Genomic DNA, 19533 nt, shown 5'->3' with positions numbered 1-19533 from the left:
ATATATATATATATATATTACCGTTTCTTGAGATTGCTGTTAATTTTGCTATCAATGTCGTTTCCTCCAATCTATGAGGTTATTGCCATTTTTGGGGATCACTGTTGTTAAGTTTAAACAGCTGATGTCGTTTTCGAGGATATTATCTTTTTCTTTTCTTTTTCCCAATAATTGTTGTTTCTATAAATCATTCTCAAGCTATTTTTGTTATATTCTTGTGTTAAATTTCGGTTTTATACATGTTCTTTTTTAGGTCATCGCATTTTCAATATTATTGTTACCGCTTTTAAAGTTTAAACTATCAGTGTTGTACTTTCACAATGCTATTTTTGATTTTTTTAAACTATCAGTGTTGTATTTTCACAATGTTATTTTCGGTTTTTTTAAACTATCATTTTGGTTAGTTATTACCGTTTTTAAGATTACTGTCCGTTTTGTCAATGTTCTTATTTTTCAGGTTAATTTTTACTTTCCAAGAATGTCATTATTGCCTTAAAACTATTAATGTTGTTTTTCCATGCCTATTGTCGTTTTTAAATAGTTATCGTTTCTGTAAGGATTGTTTTTGTGCTTGTTATTTTTAAGGTAATGTCACTTTCCATATTCTTGTTATTACCGTTTAATGATTAACTTTAAACAAAAAGTCCACAACGGCCATTCCCAAACATAAACCACATGAAGTATTTTTGTTGAACTGCATGTAGTTTTTTCTGAAGAAATGAGTGTTCTGGCTAATTTTTCCATTACTAATAATAAAATTAAAGATAAAACTGGTTTTTATCTTTTTTTTAATGCCAATTCCATGCTATTACTTACATCAAATAGTTATTATGACTAGCCTAAACGTTGATAAAGGAAAGGAGACAAATGTTAGGCCTTTTACTCATTTACTCTTAATTAATATCTCAATTTTAACTAATATAATTAAAAATAAGAGATAAAAATATAGACTACATTTTAAAAGTAAGTTTAGCAATTTTACAAGTACTATATTTAGTGAAAGCATTTGACGTGATGCAAAAGAAAAAAAAAATAGCATTGTTCTTAAATCACGGTGAAATTTCAGAGAAGAATTGAGAGTCGTTTCCTCAATAAACGACAGGAAAGGATTAAATCGCAAAACAAAACATTCCTATAAACGACAAGAAATTTTGGAACTTCTAATTCTAATGACATGTATTTTCCTGTTTTAAACAGCGGCACGAGGAATTTCAAGTTCTTTTACGACATAAATGACAGGATGCGTTATTTTTTAAATAGTTATTTACTAAAACGAGAACGAACATCTAGAAGAGAAACGACATGTTTTCAATTCAAACATTGGCGGACTTGGTCGTCAGAAACGACATAAACTTGTCAAAGTAAATAAAAAAAAATAAAAGAAATACAAGTTTTTTTTTTTTTTGGCCCTAAGGAAATACACATTTTTTGGTCAACATTCTTCCCCCAACATAAAAGCACTAAAAGTCCGTTTGATTCATAGATTAGAATTATGAGATTAAAATTAGTTTTAATTTATGTATATTTTTTTATGAAAGAAAATACTATAATAAATTATGAACCATTATTCAAATCAGAGAACGAATCTTCCAACCAAAGGTACTCTACTTCCAGTATCATGTCATCATCCAAATTCCAAATAAAGACGGAAGCTACTTAGGAAAAGTATACCAATTGGACGGCCACAAATTTCTATCACTTTAGATTGATTTCAGTTTACAGATTGGGCCCCACAGAAACCCCCGTGCCGCTGACATGGCCAAGCCTCGTCGTCTCTAACGGGCTAAGCGAAGCGCAAGAAATCGTTCCAGAGATTCCAGATCCCGAATCACAGTAGAGGAACCGAACGAGGAGCTGATGCACCATTCCGCTAGATCCATAACCCTGCCAGTTTCCAAGCCCTAATTGCCGCTTCCATTTTCACAGATCAGCCATTTTCGGAGCTCCAAATCATGGAGTTCGAGGATGCAGCGGAGGAGGCTTCGACTGTCGGCGGTCTTCTCCCTCTCGCCTCCGCCTCACAGCAACCCTACGTCTCCGAGCTCCTGTCTTTTACCCTAGATCGCCTCCACAAGGTTTTCTTTCTTTCGCTCTCTGTGATTACTCTGTTGAGCTCTGAGATCGCTGTGCGAATTTTGCTTTTTTTTTTTCATGTGGTTAATTCGGCTATGGCTCTGGCTGTTCGGTTTTTTCAGGAACCTGAGCTTCTCAGAGTCGATGCCGAGAGAATTCGGAGGCAAATGCAAGAGGTGGCGGTGAATAATTACCGAGCGTTCATTTCTGCTGCCGACGCGTTGCTCGCGATTCGCGAGGAAGTGACTTCTATTGACAAGCATCTTGAATCTATGGTACGTCGGCATTTCTTATCTCGAATTAAAATTTCGAATTGAACTTTGCAGCTTGAATTTCAGACGTTATTGCGGCCTTATTTCGGAGATGTTGCAAATGTTTTGCATTTGAGATTTTGATGCATTGAATGTTTAGTTTTAGTTTCATTATGTAATTTATGAGAAAAGTCTTAGTTAGCGATTCCCGATTATTGAAACGTACCTCTTCCATTGTGTTTGGAAGGTCTCTTTGAGGATAGATTATTTGGATGGCTTTGATTGAATGTTTGGGTTTGTGTCTGCTGACGGATCATTGTTTCCGTTGTAGATAGCTGACATCCCTAAGTTGACATCTGGATGTACCGAGTTTGTCGAATCTGCAGAACAGATTTTGGAAAAGAGGAAGATGAACCAAACATTGCTAGCAAATCATAGTACTTTGCTTGACTTGCTCGAAATCCCTCAGCTCATGGACACGTATGTGTTTGAGAAAATTACCAAGCTTATTCTTGGATGTTGAAATATTAGTCTACTTTTTTGGAATCCATTTGACATAAATGGAAAGGTTTTATCTTTCAATGCTTTCATGTACAGGTGAACTGTATGGATTTTGTTTGTCACAGAAAGACATCTACCATTGCCCCTGCATTCAGTTGCTGTTCTGTTTAAAATGTCTTTTCATGAAACCACTGAATCATAGCTTGTTTTGGGGACCTAGATGGTTATCTTGCAGAATTTAGGGAATATTTTTACTCTATAGATTTTTATCGAAGCGAGCACATAAAAATGGTCCTATGCTTGTTTTTCCTTTAGGAGTACTGTATGCAATATTTTTCTTCTCATTCTGCATTCCCTGATACCATTTTCTTGAGGAGACGTGCTTTGCCTTGAAATTTTTAATTCTTAAAGTTATACATCCACTTGTTTTTCCTAGATGTTTTTCTTAAAGTTATAACTTTAATTCTTAAAGTTATGTTATACATCCACTTATTTTTCTTAAAGTTATAATTTTTAATTCTTAAAGTTATACATCCACTTGTTTTTCCCAGATGTGTAAGGAATGGGAATTATGATGAAGCACTTGACTTGGAAGCATTTGTTGGCAAACTCTCGACTATGCACCCCAAGTTAGTTTGTCTCTATTATTCTCCTCTAATGCTTTTTCCAGTAGTTCTCAACCGCATGAAAGCCACAGTCTGAGGTTTTATTCCTCTTCATTCACTTCCTGTTTTATCCTCTAAGGTTACCAGTTATTCAAGCACTGGCTGCAGAAGTGAGGCAGACCACCCAGTCTCTTCTTTCTCAGCTTCTCCAGAAACTTCGTTCCAACATTCAGGTATCTTGTCATTATGTGGGAATAGCAAGTCAGCAATTTGATTACATTTAGAGACATGGTTTTGACGGTTTATATATTCTTGTGGTTGTATTTATTTATTTCTTGCAGTTACCAGAATGCCTGCGGATTATCGGATACTTGCGTCGAATTGGAGTCTTCAGCGAGTATGAAATGCGTTTGCAGGTTAGAATGTAACATTTGAGAGATGCTTTTTGGTGCTTACTCGGAATACATATCTCATGTTATAAACATATGAAATGAACACCTTGTTGGGTATGCTGTTTTAGGGCTCAAGGTTGCTCAGTTACTCTTTCTTTGCATATACTTCAACATTTTGTATCTGACTAAATTTTTGGTTTAGTTTCTGAGATGCCGGGAGGCATGGCTTTCTGGAATTCTTGAGGATCTTGACCAAAGAAATGCTTATGAGTACTTAAAGGGGATGATCAATTGTCATCGGATGCATCTCTTTGATGTTGTCAATCAATATCGCGCAATATTTGCTGATGATACATCAGGAAGTGAAGAAAACTATGATGGTGGGCTTCTCTTCAGTTGGCCCATGCATCAGATCACTTCACACCTTAAAACTCTTAAAGTCATGCTCCCAAAGATAAATGAAGGAGGATCTTTGTCAAATATATTGGATCAATGCATGGTAAGCTTCTTTTCCTTAGTTATTTTCCCTATCACATGTTGAGCTATTTTGATTGAGATTACATGTCAGAATGCAGTCATCCTCTATAGTTCTAGACCTCAATTACTTCCTGTGACATGCATGCATATTCTCAGACTATTATTACAAATAGCATTTTATGATGTTTATGCTGCAGAGGATTCTACTGCTCTGTTTTCATACTGCTGTTTTTTATTTTTTCCCTTCTCTTTTACTAAGGAGCTTCTTTTATTCTCTTTTGGAATTTTCATCGCTGGCATGAACTATCAGCAACCAGCAAAACTGAATTTAAATCGTTTGCAGCATTCAAATCCTGCTTTTAGCACACGATAATTCAGAGTAGTAACAGAAGTTTTGTTGCATTCAGAATTTTATGCTGACATCCTTTGTTTGTTTTACCGACAGTATTGTACTATGGGGCTTGGTTGGGTTGGACTCGATTTTCGAGGGCTGCTTCCACCACTTTTTGAAGAGTAAGTACTATGTTTTTTCATACATACATACACAAATATTCTTTTGTTCCTTTTACAAGGTATTATTGTAATATTGGATTCCATTTAAATATGAATTTGGTTACTTTGCAGGGCAGTGCTTAACTTATTTTCAAAAAATATGAGTACAGCAGTCGAGAACTTTCAGGTTAGCCAACCAATGGTGAATGTTAAATTTGTATTACTATGATAAATAATCAAACAAATCATGATTACTTCAGCTAAAAAAAATGCAAAATCATTATCTACCCAGAAACAAACTTGTTTGTTTGTACATTGATCTTTCAATCAATTGTTATGCATTCCAGTTGGTCTTGGATTCACATCGCTGGGTCCCACTACCGGCAGTTGGTTTTCCAGCAAATAGTGTTGTTGAAGAAACTCAGGAGGAGGTGACTCCGCCTTCTTATCTGATGGAACACCCACCACTTGCTGTCTTTGTTAATGGTAAGTAAATGTTTCTCAGCTGAGATAAAGTGGGTGTCTCATCACACCTAATTTATCGATATACAGTTCCGTGGAAGACGGACTAGATTGCTGCAACATAGAAAGAAAATATCTATCTTAATTTTGGCACTCACCTCTCTAGGTTTTGGCTTCAGGTGTATCTGCAGCAATGAATGAGTTGCGCCCCTGTGCCCCAATAAGTTTAAAGCATGTACTGGCTCAAGAATTAATTAAGGGATTGCAGACTGTTTCTGACTATTTACTTAGATACAATACGACTAGGATGCTAAGAGAGAATGAGTCTGGACTTTTCCTCTCACTTTGTCGGGCATTTATTGAGGTAGTTCTTTTTCCGAAATGAGCTGATTCCCACCTTGCATCTGTTTGTAATGACATAAACAATCTTTGCACCGCCACACGCACTTTTCTGCAGGTCGCTTACCCTCATTGTGCCACATGCTTTGGTCGTTGTTACCCTGGTGGGGCTGCTCTTATCATGGATGCAAAGAACTTATATGATGGAGTTAGTCGTCTGCTGACAGTTTCTTCATCAAGAGAGCTCAGAAAACCGGTCAGTAATGAAGAGGGAAAAGGTATAACAGAGAATGGTGAAGTGCCTTCTGCGGAAAATGGGTTCACCTCTGTTGAACAAACTGGGGATGCCAATGCTGACGAGAGAGAGCAGAAAAACTCTGCTTCACCGAGCGATGAAAAGTCCAGTGATGCGTGAGGCCCCCTCATAACTCATAAGCAATTGAAACGGAAGGATCAAAATTTGATTTTGTAGGTTATAATTCATTTATATATATTTTTTTTAAATGCAAAATTTGATGTTGCTAGTTGCGTGTGATTCTTATGCCTGACGAGGAGATAAGAAAATTTGCAACAATCAAATGTTATAGGAACAAGCAGCAGCTTTTGCTGGGAGAAAAGAGAGAAACGAGAAGCAATTTGGTTATAAATGTTTATAACGCATTTTTGGTGACATAATAGTGGTTACTTATCCGAAATTCTTCCGGTTTATTTTCATGTACTTTGTGGAATAGAATGCGGTAACTTCAATATACTACCGCATTTTTGCCTTGAATATATTATTGGATGAGAATATTGTAATTCAAAGGATATGGAGCATGCTTGGTATCTCTTTCAACATGTAATAGAGTCCTAGAAAATAAATAAATGGATTAAGAAATAAGTACGCACCAAGTGAATAAAATGACAGTTGTTACTGAATTTCTTTGTTAACATTATTGTGTTAGAAGATTGTTATTTTTTCATTTTATCGTCGTTTTTATTTATTTGTCGTTTTCTCCGCCCCTCTTGTTGTCTTTTATTCATTCAGGTGCTCTCATTTGCTGTTCTTACTCTGATGTCTTGTTTTCTTCTTGATGTCTTTGCACCTATTTTCCTTTGACATTCCTAATTATTTAATTTTTATGTCGTTTTCTCCTTGTCGTCGGTTAAGTTTTCTTTGTAGTCATTTGCTCCTTTGTAGTCATTTCCTTCATGTTTTACGCGTTTACCGTTCTTGTTGCCGTTTTTTGTTATGTCGTTTTTTATTTTCAGTCGTTTCTCATGGTTCCTGTCGTTTTATTTATGCTATACTTTTTGTCCTTTCCGTTTTCGTTATTTTCTTGTCGTTGTTTTTACTTTTACCCTATCCTTTCTATTTTTTAAATTTTCTATGTTTTGTCGTTTTTTTCTCTTTTTTCCTTGTCGTGCCTTACTTTCTTATTCGCTGTCGTTTTCGATTTTGTGCCGTTTAACTCCCAGTGTCGTTTTATTGTTTAAGTCCAGTGTTGTCGTCTACTTTTTTGTTGTCGTTTTCCACATATTTGTCGTGAAGTTATGTATTGTCGTTTTTATGTTCGAAGCAATACAGGGGAGAGAGAGAGAGCGATTGACGTTTTTTCATCAAAGGGAGGGGGAAAAAAAATTGGCCGGTCGGAACTAAAACCCTATAACCTTTGTAAATTGCCATTTCGCCTCTCTCTCTCTCTCTCACGGCGGAATCCGATAGGTGCGAAGTTCCTGCGGAGTCAGCAATCTTCTCTGCTTCTGATTCCTCACTTTTCTCTTTCCCGTGTTTGGTATATCTCATTGGCTATATTCATTGCTGTTTCCCCCTTCTTTTCGATGCTTTTGGATAGTACATCTCCAGGATCACATGGTTTTTGCCCATTTCATATAACGTAAAAAACTCTACTTTCTGCAGCAAGTTCCACGATAAATTTCCTCCATAACCCTTTGTTGTATTCATATATCCATCTCTGTTTTTTGTCTCCAATTTTCCTCTAAAAATTCATTTTGAAAGTTATGCATGATTTATGATTTAGTCTTGTTATTATCATAAATTAAACCATAACACGGTCATTATTCTGCAAAAAGCTCCTCTTTTTTTTTTTTGCTTTCTACTGATTGTTGAAGTTCCAATTATGGTTGTCGTAATAGATATATTTTGTCCCCCAAAGAAGCCCGGGAGGCTATGGCATCTAATGTGCAAAATGGTGTAGAGGAAGGAAAACCAGTCCCAAGGATACAGATATACTCTTCCTCTGCAACTGGAGTTTCCCAGTTCTGGAGAGGTTTGTATCTCTAATTGATGGACCCCACTTCCCATACTTATTATTATGTGATGTTCTTCTCTTTGTGTACATTTGTGTACAATCATGATAAAAAAATATGTTTTTGTTCTATAGAAAAGTACGAAAGAGATGCCAAGAAATATTGGGATGTCTTCTACAAGCAGCATCAAGACAAGGTTGGCTAGATTTCTCATGCTGTAACTTATGGCCTGTTTGGTTCACACGGTCAAGTCAGTGACTTTGATACTGAATTCAAATTTTGTAACAGAACCCATTGGGGGGAACCTTTTTATTCAATTTTTTTGTAAGAGTATAATCATAATCATGGGTTCAAGTCCTAGAACCAAACTGGCCCTTAGTTCTTTACAATCTTCTGATGATAATCGTAGCATCTCTTACCATGGAAAGTTAGGGTGAAAGCAGTAGTTTCAAGTTCTTTTTTCTTTTCTTCCTAAACTTAAAACGTTAATTAGCTAATTTGGCTTTAAGATGTTATCTTAACAATGGCAATAAACTGTTGTATTCTAATTCTCTTGCTTTGTAATCAGTTTTTTAAAGATCGGCACTACTTGGACAAGGAATGGGGTCATTACTTCTCAGTAAGTTAGGAATTGAAATGGGATTTAGTTTTTGTCTGTGCGGTGTAATTGTTTAATTCTTTGAGTACATATGAATATATGATGATTTTTCTGTTTTCAGGGAAATGGGAGAAAGACCATTTTGGAGGTAAGCACAACCGATCCATCTTAATTTGGTTCCATGGCACAGAAACATATGGTTGCTTAACTTTGTCTTTAAACTCTGTGTTAGATTTGATTTATTTAGGGATTTTGACACGTGTTGTGCAATAAGCAGGTTGGCTGTGGAGCTGGAAACACGATTTTTCCATTGGTTGCAACAAACCCAGATATTTTTGTCTATGCGTGTGATTTTTCACCAAGAGCTGTTAACTTGGTTAAGGTTTTTTTCATCCCTTGTTTCTTTAGATGTCGATTGAATTTCACTCTTGATAGTTGATACCTTTATAAGATTGTTGTTACTGGAACTTTGTTTGTGCTGTAGAGAGAATCAATCTGGGTTCGTGTAGCTTTGATTAATTTGGTATTCTTAGTGGGTTGGCTCTATGTAGCCCTGATGACTAAGACATAATGAATTTGAATTTTTCTAATTGCAGACACATAAAGACTTCACAGATTCACATGTTAGCGCATTTGTGTGTGATCTGACAGCTGATGACCTGACAGATAACATTCCTCCATCGTCGGTGGATATTGTAACCATGGTATTTGGAAAACAGTTATTTTTGTTGATTTGCACAAGCTCATTTAGAGAGACTTACCTACTGACTGAGCGATTGACCTGTTATGAAGTGGCTGACTTGTTAAGCAGATTTTTGTGCTGTCTGCAGTGTCCCCAGAAAAGATGCCCCTAGTGTTGCAAAATATTAGGAAAGTTCTTAAGGTAAGTGATAATCATTCTTGCAGCTTCTGATCTGCCTTGTATTTTATGTTTGATTGATCAAACTTCTCAGTTTTCTCTTATGTGGAATTGTGTTTCTAATTTAATTACGTATTTCTGTGTATGGTGGAAACCATATTGCATTTTTTTTTCCAGCCAAGTGGTTATGTGCTGTTTCGTGACTATGCCACTGGTGACCTTGCTCAGGTTGATCTGTAATGTATTTTTTCTACCCTCGAGGGCCTTTTATTTTTAAAGATTGAGTTATTTGTTAGGTCTTAGTTACTGTTAGTCCATCATTAATCTGTAATTAAGAGTTTTGATATGTGATGCCTTTTTACAACCAATCTTATACTGGAATACTTATTCCTGAATATTTGATTTGGTTATACTAATATCACATTGGCAGGAGAGATTAACCTGCAAGGACCAAAAGATTAGTGAAAACTTTTATGTCAGAGGTGATGGAACTGTAAGTGTCAAGCGTGAGTATTCATTTGTTTATTAATTAATTAATTAATTTATTGAGAAGATATTCATGATGATTTAAGTGCTTTACTTAATTTGTTAGCTTGACTGTGTTTCCTTTTTTTTTTTCCAGCGTGCTTTCTACTTTTCGAATGAGTTCTTGACAAGCATGTTTAAAGAAAATGGATTTGATGTTGAAGAACTTGGCTTGTGTTGTAAACAAGTTGAGAATCGGTCACGGAAGCTGATTATGAACCGGTAAATGATCTTGCCTGTGCTATAAAGAAGAATCCTTAAAGTTGCATATCTAACCTCATAGGTTAATAGCTACTGAGGGAAACATAATAAAATAATTTCCAGATTCCTTAAAATAGTAGCAACGTCCTCATTGGATTTAGGTGTTCAAATTGTCTTTAATTTTAGGCGATGGATTCAAGCAGTATTCCACATTTCAGACGGCATCAACCTCTCTGCCAATAATGAAGCTGGCGTTCAAGTCAAAGAGAACATGTTGAAGGATGCTGGGGAAAATGTTGAGGTTGATTTGTCGGAAGGTTTTGCAGCAGAAATGTTTGGAAGCTCACCCTCCCACGATAAGGAGGTAAGATTTCATCTTTCTTTTATCTTATCGTAGGCTTTTCAAACTAGGTTGCGTATGCTATTTTGTCATTGTTCTGGCATTCATTCAATTCTAATTCTATTTGTACTTGCTACTATTTTCTTCTTTATATTTTTCTATGTTGTACTCTAGATAATCGAGCTTGGAGATTTGAATTTCGAGATTGAAAGGCTGTCGAGAGAGTACCAGCATACCTGCAAATCTACTGGTCTGATGTTATGGGAATCGGCTCGTTTGGTGGCTTCTGTTTTAGCAAGAAATCCAAGCATTGTCTCTGGGAAAAGGGTGTTAGAGTTGGGGTCTGGCTGTGGGGGCATATGCTCTATGGTTGCAGCTAAATATGCTGATCATGTGATTGCCACTGATGGAGATACAAAAGCACTTGATCTCTTGACACAAAACGTCACTTCAAATCTTGAACCACCATCTTTGGACAAATTGCTTGTTAGGAGATTACTGTGGGGGAATAGGGACCACATAGGAGCAATTAAGGAAATAAACAATAGAGGTTTTGATATCATCATAGGCACAGATGTGACTTACATCGCTGAAGCTATTTCGTCCCTATTTGCGACTGCGAAAGAGTTGATTTTGTCTAGTGAAGGGATTAGTAAGGACAAGGAACCTGCATTAATTCTGTGTCACATTATACGCCGCGTGGATGAGCCATCTCTGCTTTCTACTGCTTCAAAATTTGGTTTCAGGCTTGTTGATAAGTGGCCGGAAAGTTTTTCTGGTGCATCAGAAAACATCATAAACTCCTGGTTCTCAGAGAATGGACCCGAGAATCTCCCAAGTACAGCATTAAATATCTTGTACTTTCGTATGGAGTAGGTTGTCGTTTTTTCTCTATTTTTTGTTCTACTATAGGAGTAAGACACTTGAGAATTCTATATCCGTTTCTTGTAACATGAATTATTAAATATTCCGTTGAATGCACTGGCACTACATTTTTTTTGTTCCTCATTCTCTGCGCGATTGTGTTAAATGGATGTTTTGCTTAATTTTCAGAAGAAGGTTTCTCTAATACCTTTCTCGGTCTTTAGGCTAAATCAAGTGTGGAGTAGGAGTTTTCCCTATATCATTTATACGCTTGGGATATGATATGGCCTTGTCTTTTGCACCCAAATTCAAAAAAAAGTTTGAACTCAAGTTATAATTTTATTTAACTTCATGTTCTTTTGTAAAATTTGAGTTTGAACTTGAGTTTTAACTTAAATTTTAACTTGAGTTTGGGGTTAAAATCTGAATTCAAGTTTCCCCTTCAATTTAAGTTCCTAAACTCAAACTCAAGTTAATTTCATCGATATCTTTCTTTTTCTTTTTATTTCCTTTCAAATTTTGAATTTTTCATGATTTTTTAAAGTTATTTTAATAGTTAAAATTAATAGTTAAAAATGTGAAAGTTAATGAACAATATTTTTTTTTATTTTTAAAAACGTTATAACTTTTTCATTTTAATCCTGATTAAGATGATTCTTTTTTTTATGTGTTCACAACGAAGAGACGAATAAAATCCTATTCATATACCCTATTAAAATTTTTCATCATTATTGAGTTTTTATTAAAATACTATTTAAATACAAGCTTAAGTTTTGACCCATCCAAACACAAACTCAAAAAGATTCTCGTATCAAACCATAACTCAAATGTACACAACCAAACACAAACTCAAGTTACAACTTTAACTTAAGTTATAACTCAAATTCAACTTAAAATCTACACTCAAGTCATCATAACTCAAAAATGCAACCGAACAAACCCGTATTTCTAAAATAACAAATTGGCTATTTAAACCTAATGACCGGAGTTGAAAGTTGTACTTGCTTTGTTATTCAATACTTAAGACTTGTTTGCTTCACGTGTTTGAAATCATGATTTTAATTCTATTATAGTACTTTTCTCTTGTAAAAATTTTGAATTATAAAAATTTCTGCCAGTGATTCTTTTATAAAATTAAATTTTAAAATTAAAATAACTAATTTAAATACGTGAACTAAACATGTCATTAATTTTTGAGAAAATTTTGAAACATGTCAGGAAGCAAAAGTTTCAGAAACAAAAATTGGTCAAACATGAGCTCTTTTTTTTATTGTTATTTTTATTATTATTGCTTCCTCTAAGACTTAACCCACGATTTAAACAGTAAAAGTAACTTATACATACACTAGACACCAATTAAGCTAGCCTTATTTTATTATTTTGCAATGCAGGAGTTTGGTTGGTTGCAATTAATTTAACGATTTTAGTTTGTACTAATTTTTTTGTGATGGTTGTAGTAAATTTGAAATTAAATTAATTACAGTTTTTATTTTTTGCTAATTATAGAACTATTTAGATTGACTTAAAGAAAAAAAAAAAAAAACTATTTAGATTATTCAGGGATGTTCATAGTTTTATTAAGTGGTCTTTGAAGGCGTAAAATTTACTATATTCTTTTAAAACAAAAGATATATAGTGATTTCTTTTTCTTTTTTCTTTTTTCTTTTTTCTTTTTTGACAAAACTCACTAGCTATAAAACAAAATAAGGCAACTAAAGTAGTAAATTGTCAGATCGCGTACACTTTCATTCCTTCAAATTCCGGGTGTGTACTAAAGTTTAATTTCTTTCAAAACACTGGCCATAAAAGTACATAATGTCCTTTTTACGTCTTTTGAAAAAATTCTTTGATTTTGATGTATATGATACAAATCATGCTAATGTGCACTTCCATTGTTAGAATTGAAATATTGGTCCCTTGACTTCCTATCCACAGCCTTAAATCGGTAACTAATTTGAACAAAATTACTGTTGAAATATCATGCTATAGAGGGCTTTCGGTTTCCACCTATCCATGTTTCCGATATGTACTTCTTCAGGGACAGTGTACATAGGTTGTACTATGTACCTCAAGGCTCTATTTGTATAGGAAGATTAATTTTTGGATCTTCTTAGGATGGAATAATTGTGCATGCTGTTCCGTTTATTTCGCTGATTTAAATTTAAAATTTGAGTTGATATGTGATTTTATGTGAGAATTTTTTACTGTAAGAAAAAAGTTATATGTGATTGTTTGTGAAAGTTTTTTACTGTAGAAAAACTCGAATTCTAAACTCGACTCAGCGAAGTGAACGAGGCCAGTTTTTTAGATGTATTTAAAATCATATCAAATTTTTTTTTTTTTAAAAAAAAAGGAAACATGTCCCCGATGAGGGTAGGTTGTACTATATACTGTTGAAATATCTTTTTTCTGATCTCTAGACTCTAACCACGCATCCTCATCGGCATGATTGAAGCCAACCTAACTAGCTTGATGATAAACAACTCTCTCTCTCTCTCTCTCTCATATATATATATATATATATATATATATATTTATATATAGCACCCCTTCCTAGGATCATAGCAGTAAGCAGAAACACCTAACCTACAAAGCAGGTTTTGAATATTTAAATCACATTATCTATTGTAAGTTCAATAAACCTTTTCCACTTTTAAGGTTTCACGAAAAACAAAAACCGGTCTTACTAATTTAATTTTTTTTTTGGTTTTTTCGAAATAAAATTGGCCCCAATTCCATTATAGTTCTAGGGTTAGGGGGCAAAAAAAAAAAGTATGGTAAGTAGTTTGTGTTTTGGCATATATAACCAAATTATTACAGCGCTAGCTTAATTTTCTTCACTGCAAATTATTATAGGAAACTGCCTTTAAAACAGTTCTTCCACAAGTTAAAATATTAGAAAGGGATAGGATTAGAAAGAAACACACAAGACCTTGGCTGAGAAACAAAATTAAGTGCATATATATTAGTTCTTCGACTGATCAGTTTATAAAGTACTGGATAAACTAGTCTTGATCAGCTTATCCATGCCTCTGAAGTCTGGGACATGGATCAATATATATATATATATATATACATATATATATAACTTGATATATGCAACTCTGACAGAAAAAAGAAAAAGAAAAGAAACGCAGTGGAGATTAATACAAGGAACAGACTGAAAAACCTGAAAAAATGGATTTATTTAATTAGGATTACAAATCATGAATTGCCTCAAAGGCCTGATAAAAAAAAAAAAAAAAAAAAAAAAAAAGAAAAGAAAGCTTCTGCTTATAATCTATTCATACGAAAGAAAATTACAAATTTCTTCTCTGGCTTGGCATATATAGAAGATTATTACAAAGTACTGTAAAGTTTGTAATTGGTCTTTCATGTATCGCCACACATATATATACACTTATACACATACATATGATAAAAATATTATACTTTAAGAAGAGCTCCATACGATCCTGTGCTGGGAAATTTTTTTGAATCATATAGGTTGGTAAATAAACTTGCATCTCGTTGTCTTGTACTGATCTCATCCCCTCCTTAGACGAGTACATGCATACCTTACTAGCTGAATTGATATGAAACAGGAACCTGTATACCTCAGAAAAAAATTGAAAGGAAAAAAAGGAACATAACAGTCAAAGATGAAATTAACATTAATGGATTAAGGAACCTTTTCAAAATGGGGTTTTCAAGCCTAGTTATTCTCTAAATTAAAAAAGATTTGTTTGCCTAAAGAGAGAGATGTTATTCTAGTCCAACTTAAATATATTAATAACACCAATAAAAGACCAGATAAAATTATTCTCAGGTTATTTGAGTATATATATGTATACATGTAAAAATGTTCTCAAGTTCTCTTAGAGCATCTCCAAAGAAATGCTAAATTTTAAGCATTTAGGTAGAAAAATAACTCTCCAAAACAATGTTATTCTTTGTGCTAAATTCAACACATGCTATTGTTGGAGGAAAATTTACCACCAATTGCAAATGATAAATTTAGTACAAAAAATAGTATTGTTTTGGAGAATGATTTTCCTACTCAAATGCTAAAAATAAGCATTTTCAAATTATTTAAATTAAAAGTTTACTTTTACAACTTCCAAAGCTTAATGATTTCACATAAAGTTGATTTAGCATTTAAAATAGCATTATGCATTGGAGCACACATGAAAATAACATATCAAATATACCATTATCACACTTTTTGTAGCTAAATATGCAATTGGCATTAGTAGTTCCTTGGACAATGGAGATAGTATTGACTTAAAAAAAGGAAATGAAAAAAAGGAGAGATAACTATACATCAGCAATAGCTAATTTCTAAGGAAATAATAACTAACAAACAATAGGAATACTAAAAAAGGGGCTAAAATCAAGATATATAATACAAACTAAGGATAGGCCTCAAGTTTATATATGTGTGCGGTGTGTCTGTTGTTCAGTTCTTAATGCACGGCCAAAATTAACCATTTCTTACTGGTACAAGCAAAATATGATGATTTCATACATTTGAAACATTGTAGCCTGATCAAAACCCCTAGGCTTTTTAGGGGAAAAGATAGGTCCATGATCGCCAAGATATTTACCTTTATTTATGTATCTATATAATCTATTTGCTTGAAAGACCAAGATTCACTTGCCTGAGATCTGTCATCATGGACTGAAATATGTCACAAAATAAAACTACAAATCTCTAATTAATGATTAGCAGTTCTAACCGTACCCTAATCGAGTTTGCACATAGAGTTTAAGGCACCCCTTTAATACAGATCTACACAACACACACACAAACATATACATATATACATATTTCAATTATGTATGTATTAAAAAGCACCATGTATTGACAAAGTTCTGCAAGGGTTTGACTCAGTACTCCTGGCGCATATCAGATCCAGGGGTTTAGGGATTTTTTAGAGTCCAACGTTCAGATGACCAAACAAAACAAAGACACACAAATAAAAAAAAAAAAGAAAAAATCCATTAATAACCGCATATAAAATCTTTAAAACAAACTCATGAACCTCCCTGCAAACCAGATATTGATAACGAACGTTGATTCTCAAACAGGTTTAGAAAAAGAGATGTACTATACCAAAAGTCTCAAATCAAGATGAAATTAAGAACCCTCCATATATATATACACACACACTTAATTCATATATGACATATACAAATTAGATTAAACTTAATTCAAAAAATTAGGCAAAAAATTAAAAAGAAAAAAACACGAGAGAGAGAGAGAGAGAAAGAGAGAGGTTGGTGGTGGGGTGACAGATAGAGGGTGAGCACGCATAGCTTCAAGCATGAACTTTCATGCAAGAAAATGCCATGTGTGCTCACTCTCTTCTGTCACCTCCCTTACCATATTTCTTTTAAATTAAGGGGCTTTACTACTTTAAATCTGCTTGCTGTAGTTTCGCCAGACAAAAACTCTCTCATGATATCCCAAATAGAAACCCTAGCTAATCCTAGTGCTGTTCCGTTAACTTGGAACAAGTATTTTGCAAATTTGGACTAGTTTTGATATTTGTGTGGGGAAGCAGTGAAGGTATGTTGGTCTTTATATAGACGGACAAAGAAGAAAGAAGAGGGTTCCTTCACGTATGGAATAAATGTGGGGTTTATCTTCTATTGGCCCTTCTCCAATATTTTATTTCCCATTTACAGAAAAGCAGCTTACACAGAGAGAGAGAGAGAGAGAGAGAGAGAGAGAGAGAGAGAGAGAAAGCAAAAGAAGTCGTCTAGAAAACTTTATCTTCTATTTATTTATTTATTTTTTATTTTTTATTTTTTGCTTTTCGTTTAATCTTCAGCGTCCTTATGCATACAAACCTAATTACCACAGTCACAGGCTCATCATTTATTGAGATCGAGCAGTTACTGTTACCAATGCGTCTTGTGATTCTAAATTTTTGATCTCCCAATCTTTGCGTCCCATTCTTCATCATCTCCCTGGCCTGATCTTTTCTCAACCATATATATATCGCTTTTTCTTTCCTTTGCTCCACTATCTGCCCAAGCTATCCGCTGCCATATTCAGTGTTTAGGCTTATCTTGAAGAGAGAGAGAGAGAGAGAGAGAAAGAGAGAGAGAGAGAATAATTTTACCGAGATGCATAATTGCTACAGGGTGAATTAGCTTGGAGGACCACCATGAAACTCTTTACCTATTATACTTAACATTATGATGGATAATAATTATTTTTATGTTCATTATTGTACTTCTTTCGTACTTAAAAAATTGAATTCTTAACCCATAAAAAAATCTAATTCTGAACTGCTATACTTAAGAATTAAAGGATTACAGAACTAAAGTTTGATATTTTTTAAGCATAATTTTCAAAAATTAAAGTTTAAAAATAAAACGAAAGAAAATCATTAGAAGATTTATTGCAGTTCGGTAATATATCAAATTCGCGGACTAAGAGTCAGGAAAAGATAGAAAACAAACTTGTAACTATGAATGATCACTATATAAATACAAATTACAATTACACAAACCGGTAAGTTTCTCAATACTATTAAATCTCTCAAAATCAACATATTTTATGAACCCTAAATTGATAATAAATACAATTAAACTTAAACTATTGTTAAAGATGATTAATTGGTTATGTATAAAAGTTAACTTTCCCTAGTATGCGGCCATATATAAGATGTAGCTCTGGTTGAAACTAGGCATTGGATGTGAAAGACATGAGCGACAATGGGAGCGGCAGTAAGAGTTGGACTCAGGGGCCAGGAAAAGGGACGACAATCGTCAAAGGCACAAGAAAGGAGCGTCAATCATCAAGGTGGTGACGAGGAGCTATTACTCATTGGAGCTATTAGAGCATTAGTATAATTAATGTGTTAATTACAAATTTAGTATTTGAGTGTAAAAAATATTCTCTAATACAATGTTATTTGTTGTGCCAATTTTATTTATTTATTTATTTTTTAGCAATGTTGTACCAAATTTTTTCATATGCTATACTTTGTGATAAATTCCCTACTAAGTATATCATATGGAAAATTTGACATTTGATTGCTATTGGTTGAAATGTTTAGGGTGCGTTTGGAACTCATTCCAAAATGATTTTATTTTTTGTATGAAAATGGAAACGAAAATATTTTCAATCTTAGACAGAAATTATTTTTGAAAATGCGTTTGGTAGTTTTATCAAGAGATTGTTTTCAGTATAAAAAAATCCATTAATCTCTCTCTCACTCTGTGCTCGAGAGAGGAGAAAACGGCAATAAAAAATGAAAAACGACTAAAAGTTGTTTTTCATTTCTCTCCTATTTTACACTAAACCAAAAAATCATTTTCATTTCTGTTTTTTTATCTTTAATTGTGCCAAACACCGTTTCTCTTCCATTTTCATTTTTTATTTCTCAAAAAACGTGAAAAACAAAACCAACTTCAAACACAGTTTTCATATAATCATTACAACTCTTGTATTTTTTAATTATTTTAAAAATAATAGTTTACTTTTGCAACTTTCAAAACTTACTGATTATGAAAAAAAGTATATTTAACATTTCAAATAGCATTTTACATCGAACTAAAAATGAAAATAACATATTATATCATACTTTTTGATTCGAAATATACACAATTGGTATTAGCATTTGCATTGAAAAAAAAAGAGTCAATTGGGGTGGTGACTAGGACCTATTCTTTGCTTGAGTTATTATGCTCTAATACCATTTTGAAAATTAGAGAAGAAAAATTAAAGAATGAAGAGTATAAAATAATTTAACGAGGTTTAGTAATATGTAAGGAGCGTTATAAATGGACTCCTACGAATATAAATTATATTTAAATAATAAGATAAGTTACCCAAGTTTATCAAGTAAACCTCCTAAAATCAAGATATTTTCTAAATAGTAAATAGACAATAAATATAATTGAATCTAGATATTGCTAAATGTAACTATTTATAAAAGTCAATTTTCCGTAATAAATTGATCTTATGTTTAAAGAAACTCAATTTTCTCAATTCCAATCAACTAGGTATATATGTCGATTTTTTTGAATAATATCTTTTTTAATGTCTCATTAATGCATACTTCTATAACAACAAGAAGAATTAAGACAGTTTAATTATGTTAATAATGATGTATTAGTGTGTCTAATTTAATTTTCTTAATTAATCGTGATTATTAAATATTTTCTTATCTACAAGTTTTAAATATTTTCAAGGAATTTTAATTATTTTCAATATTCACAATTCTACCCTAGAAGTATGTGAAAACACATTTTCTTACCTACACTTCAAAATATCTTTTTATGTTCATCTTCTTTCTTTTTTCTCTC

At 33.4% G+C, this 19533-nt stretch overlaps 3 protein-coding genes across 3 annotated transcripts in view; all 3 read left to right on the top strand.

Moving 5' to 3' along the window:
* Positions 1-7121, top strand: part of LOC21386552 (leucine-rich repeat extensin-like protein 1) — an 8848-nt gene extending 1727 nt beyond the window's left edge. Inside the window, exon 2 of the mRNA XM_010096658.2 lies at positions 7075-7121. Coding sequence (XP_010094960.2) covers positions 7075-7121 — 47 coding nt within the window. The remainder of the gene's footprint in view (positions 1-7074) is intronic.
* LOC21386551 (conserved oligomeric Golgi complex subunit 8) lies at positions 1697-6287 on the top strand. Its single transcript, XM_010096657.2, has 12 exons — positions 1697-2075; positions 2196-2348; positions 2656-2804; positions 3377-3454; positions 3570-3663; positions 3772-3846; positions 4025-4321; positions 4745-4812; positions 4924-4978; positions 5139-5277; positions 5433-5617; positions 5711-6287. The coding sequence occupies exons 1-12, from the start codon at positions 1953-1955 to the stop codon at positions 6005-6007; spliced, it is 1713 nt and encodes a 570-aa protein (XP_010094959.1). The 5' UTR covers positions 1697-1952; the 3' UTR covers positions 6008-6287.
* Positions 7122-7183: 62 nt separating the features above from the next.
* Positions 7184-11347, top strand: LOC21386550. The gene is made up of 13 exons (XM_010096656.2): positions 7184-7367; positions 7729-7862; positions 7977-8038; positions 8411-8461; positions 8562-8588; positions 8718-8822; positions 9037-9144; positions 9252-9323; positions 9477-9527; positions 9730-9792; positions 9922-10046; positions 10212-10389; positions 10540-11347. The coding sequence occupies exons 2-13, from the start codon at positions 7763-7765 to the stop codon at positions 11239-11241; spliced, it is 1644 nt and encodes a 547-aa protein (XP_010094958.1). The 5' UTR covers positions 7184-7367; positions 7729-7762; the 3' UTR covers positions 11242-11347.
* The last annotated feature ends 8186 nt before the right edge of the window (positions 11348-19533 follow it).

This window comes from Morus notabilis, unplaced genomic scaffold, assembly GCF_000414095.1.
Source record: "Morus notabilis unplaced genomic scaffold, ASM41409v2 Scaffold2467, whole genome shotgun sequence".
Lineage (NCBI taxonomy): Eukaryota > Viridiplantae > Streptophyta > Magnoliopsida > Rosales > Moraceae > Morus > Morus notabilis.
Note: the sequence above shows the minus strand (reverse complement) of the source record. Positions and strands in the feature narration are given on the sequence as shown.

What these genes read in the sequence shown, in the direction of transcription:
- LOC21386551 (XM_010096657.2), top strand. Translation starts at nt 1,953, where the DNA reads ATGGAGTTCGAGGATGCAGCGGAGGAGGCTTCGACTGTCGGCGGTCTT. An exon ending in AGTATGAAATGCGTTTGCAG is followed by an intron (nt 3,847 to 4,024) that starts GTTAGAATGTAA and finishes TTTTTGGTTTAG; the next exon opens with TTTCTGAGATGCCGGGAGGC. An exon ending in ATATATTGGATCAATGCATG is followed by an intron (nt 4,322 to 4,744) that starts GTAAGCTTCTTT and finishes TTTTACCGACAG; the next exon opens with TATTGTACTATGGGGCTTGG.
- LOC21386550 (XM_010096656.2), top strand. Translation starts at nt 7,763, where the DNA reads ATGGCATCTAATGTGCAAAATGGTGTAGAGGAAGGAAAACCAGTCCCA. An exon ending in ACAAGCAGCATCAAGACAAG is followed by an intron (nt 8,039 to 8,410) that starts GTTGGCTAGATT and finishes CTTTGTAATCAG; the next exon opens with TTTTTTAAAGATCGGCACTA. An exon ending in CCACTGGTGACCTTGCTCAG is followed by an intron (nt 9,528 to 9,729) that starts GTTGATCTGTAA and finishes TCACATTGGCAG; the next exon opens with GAGAGATTAACCTGCAAGGA.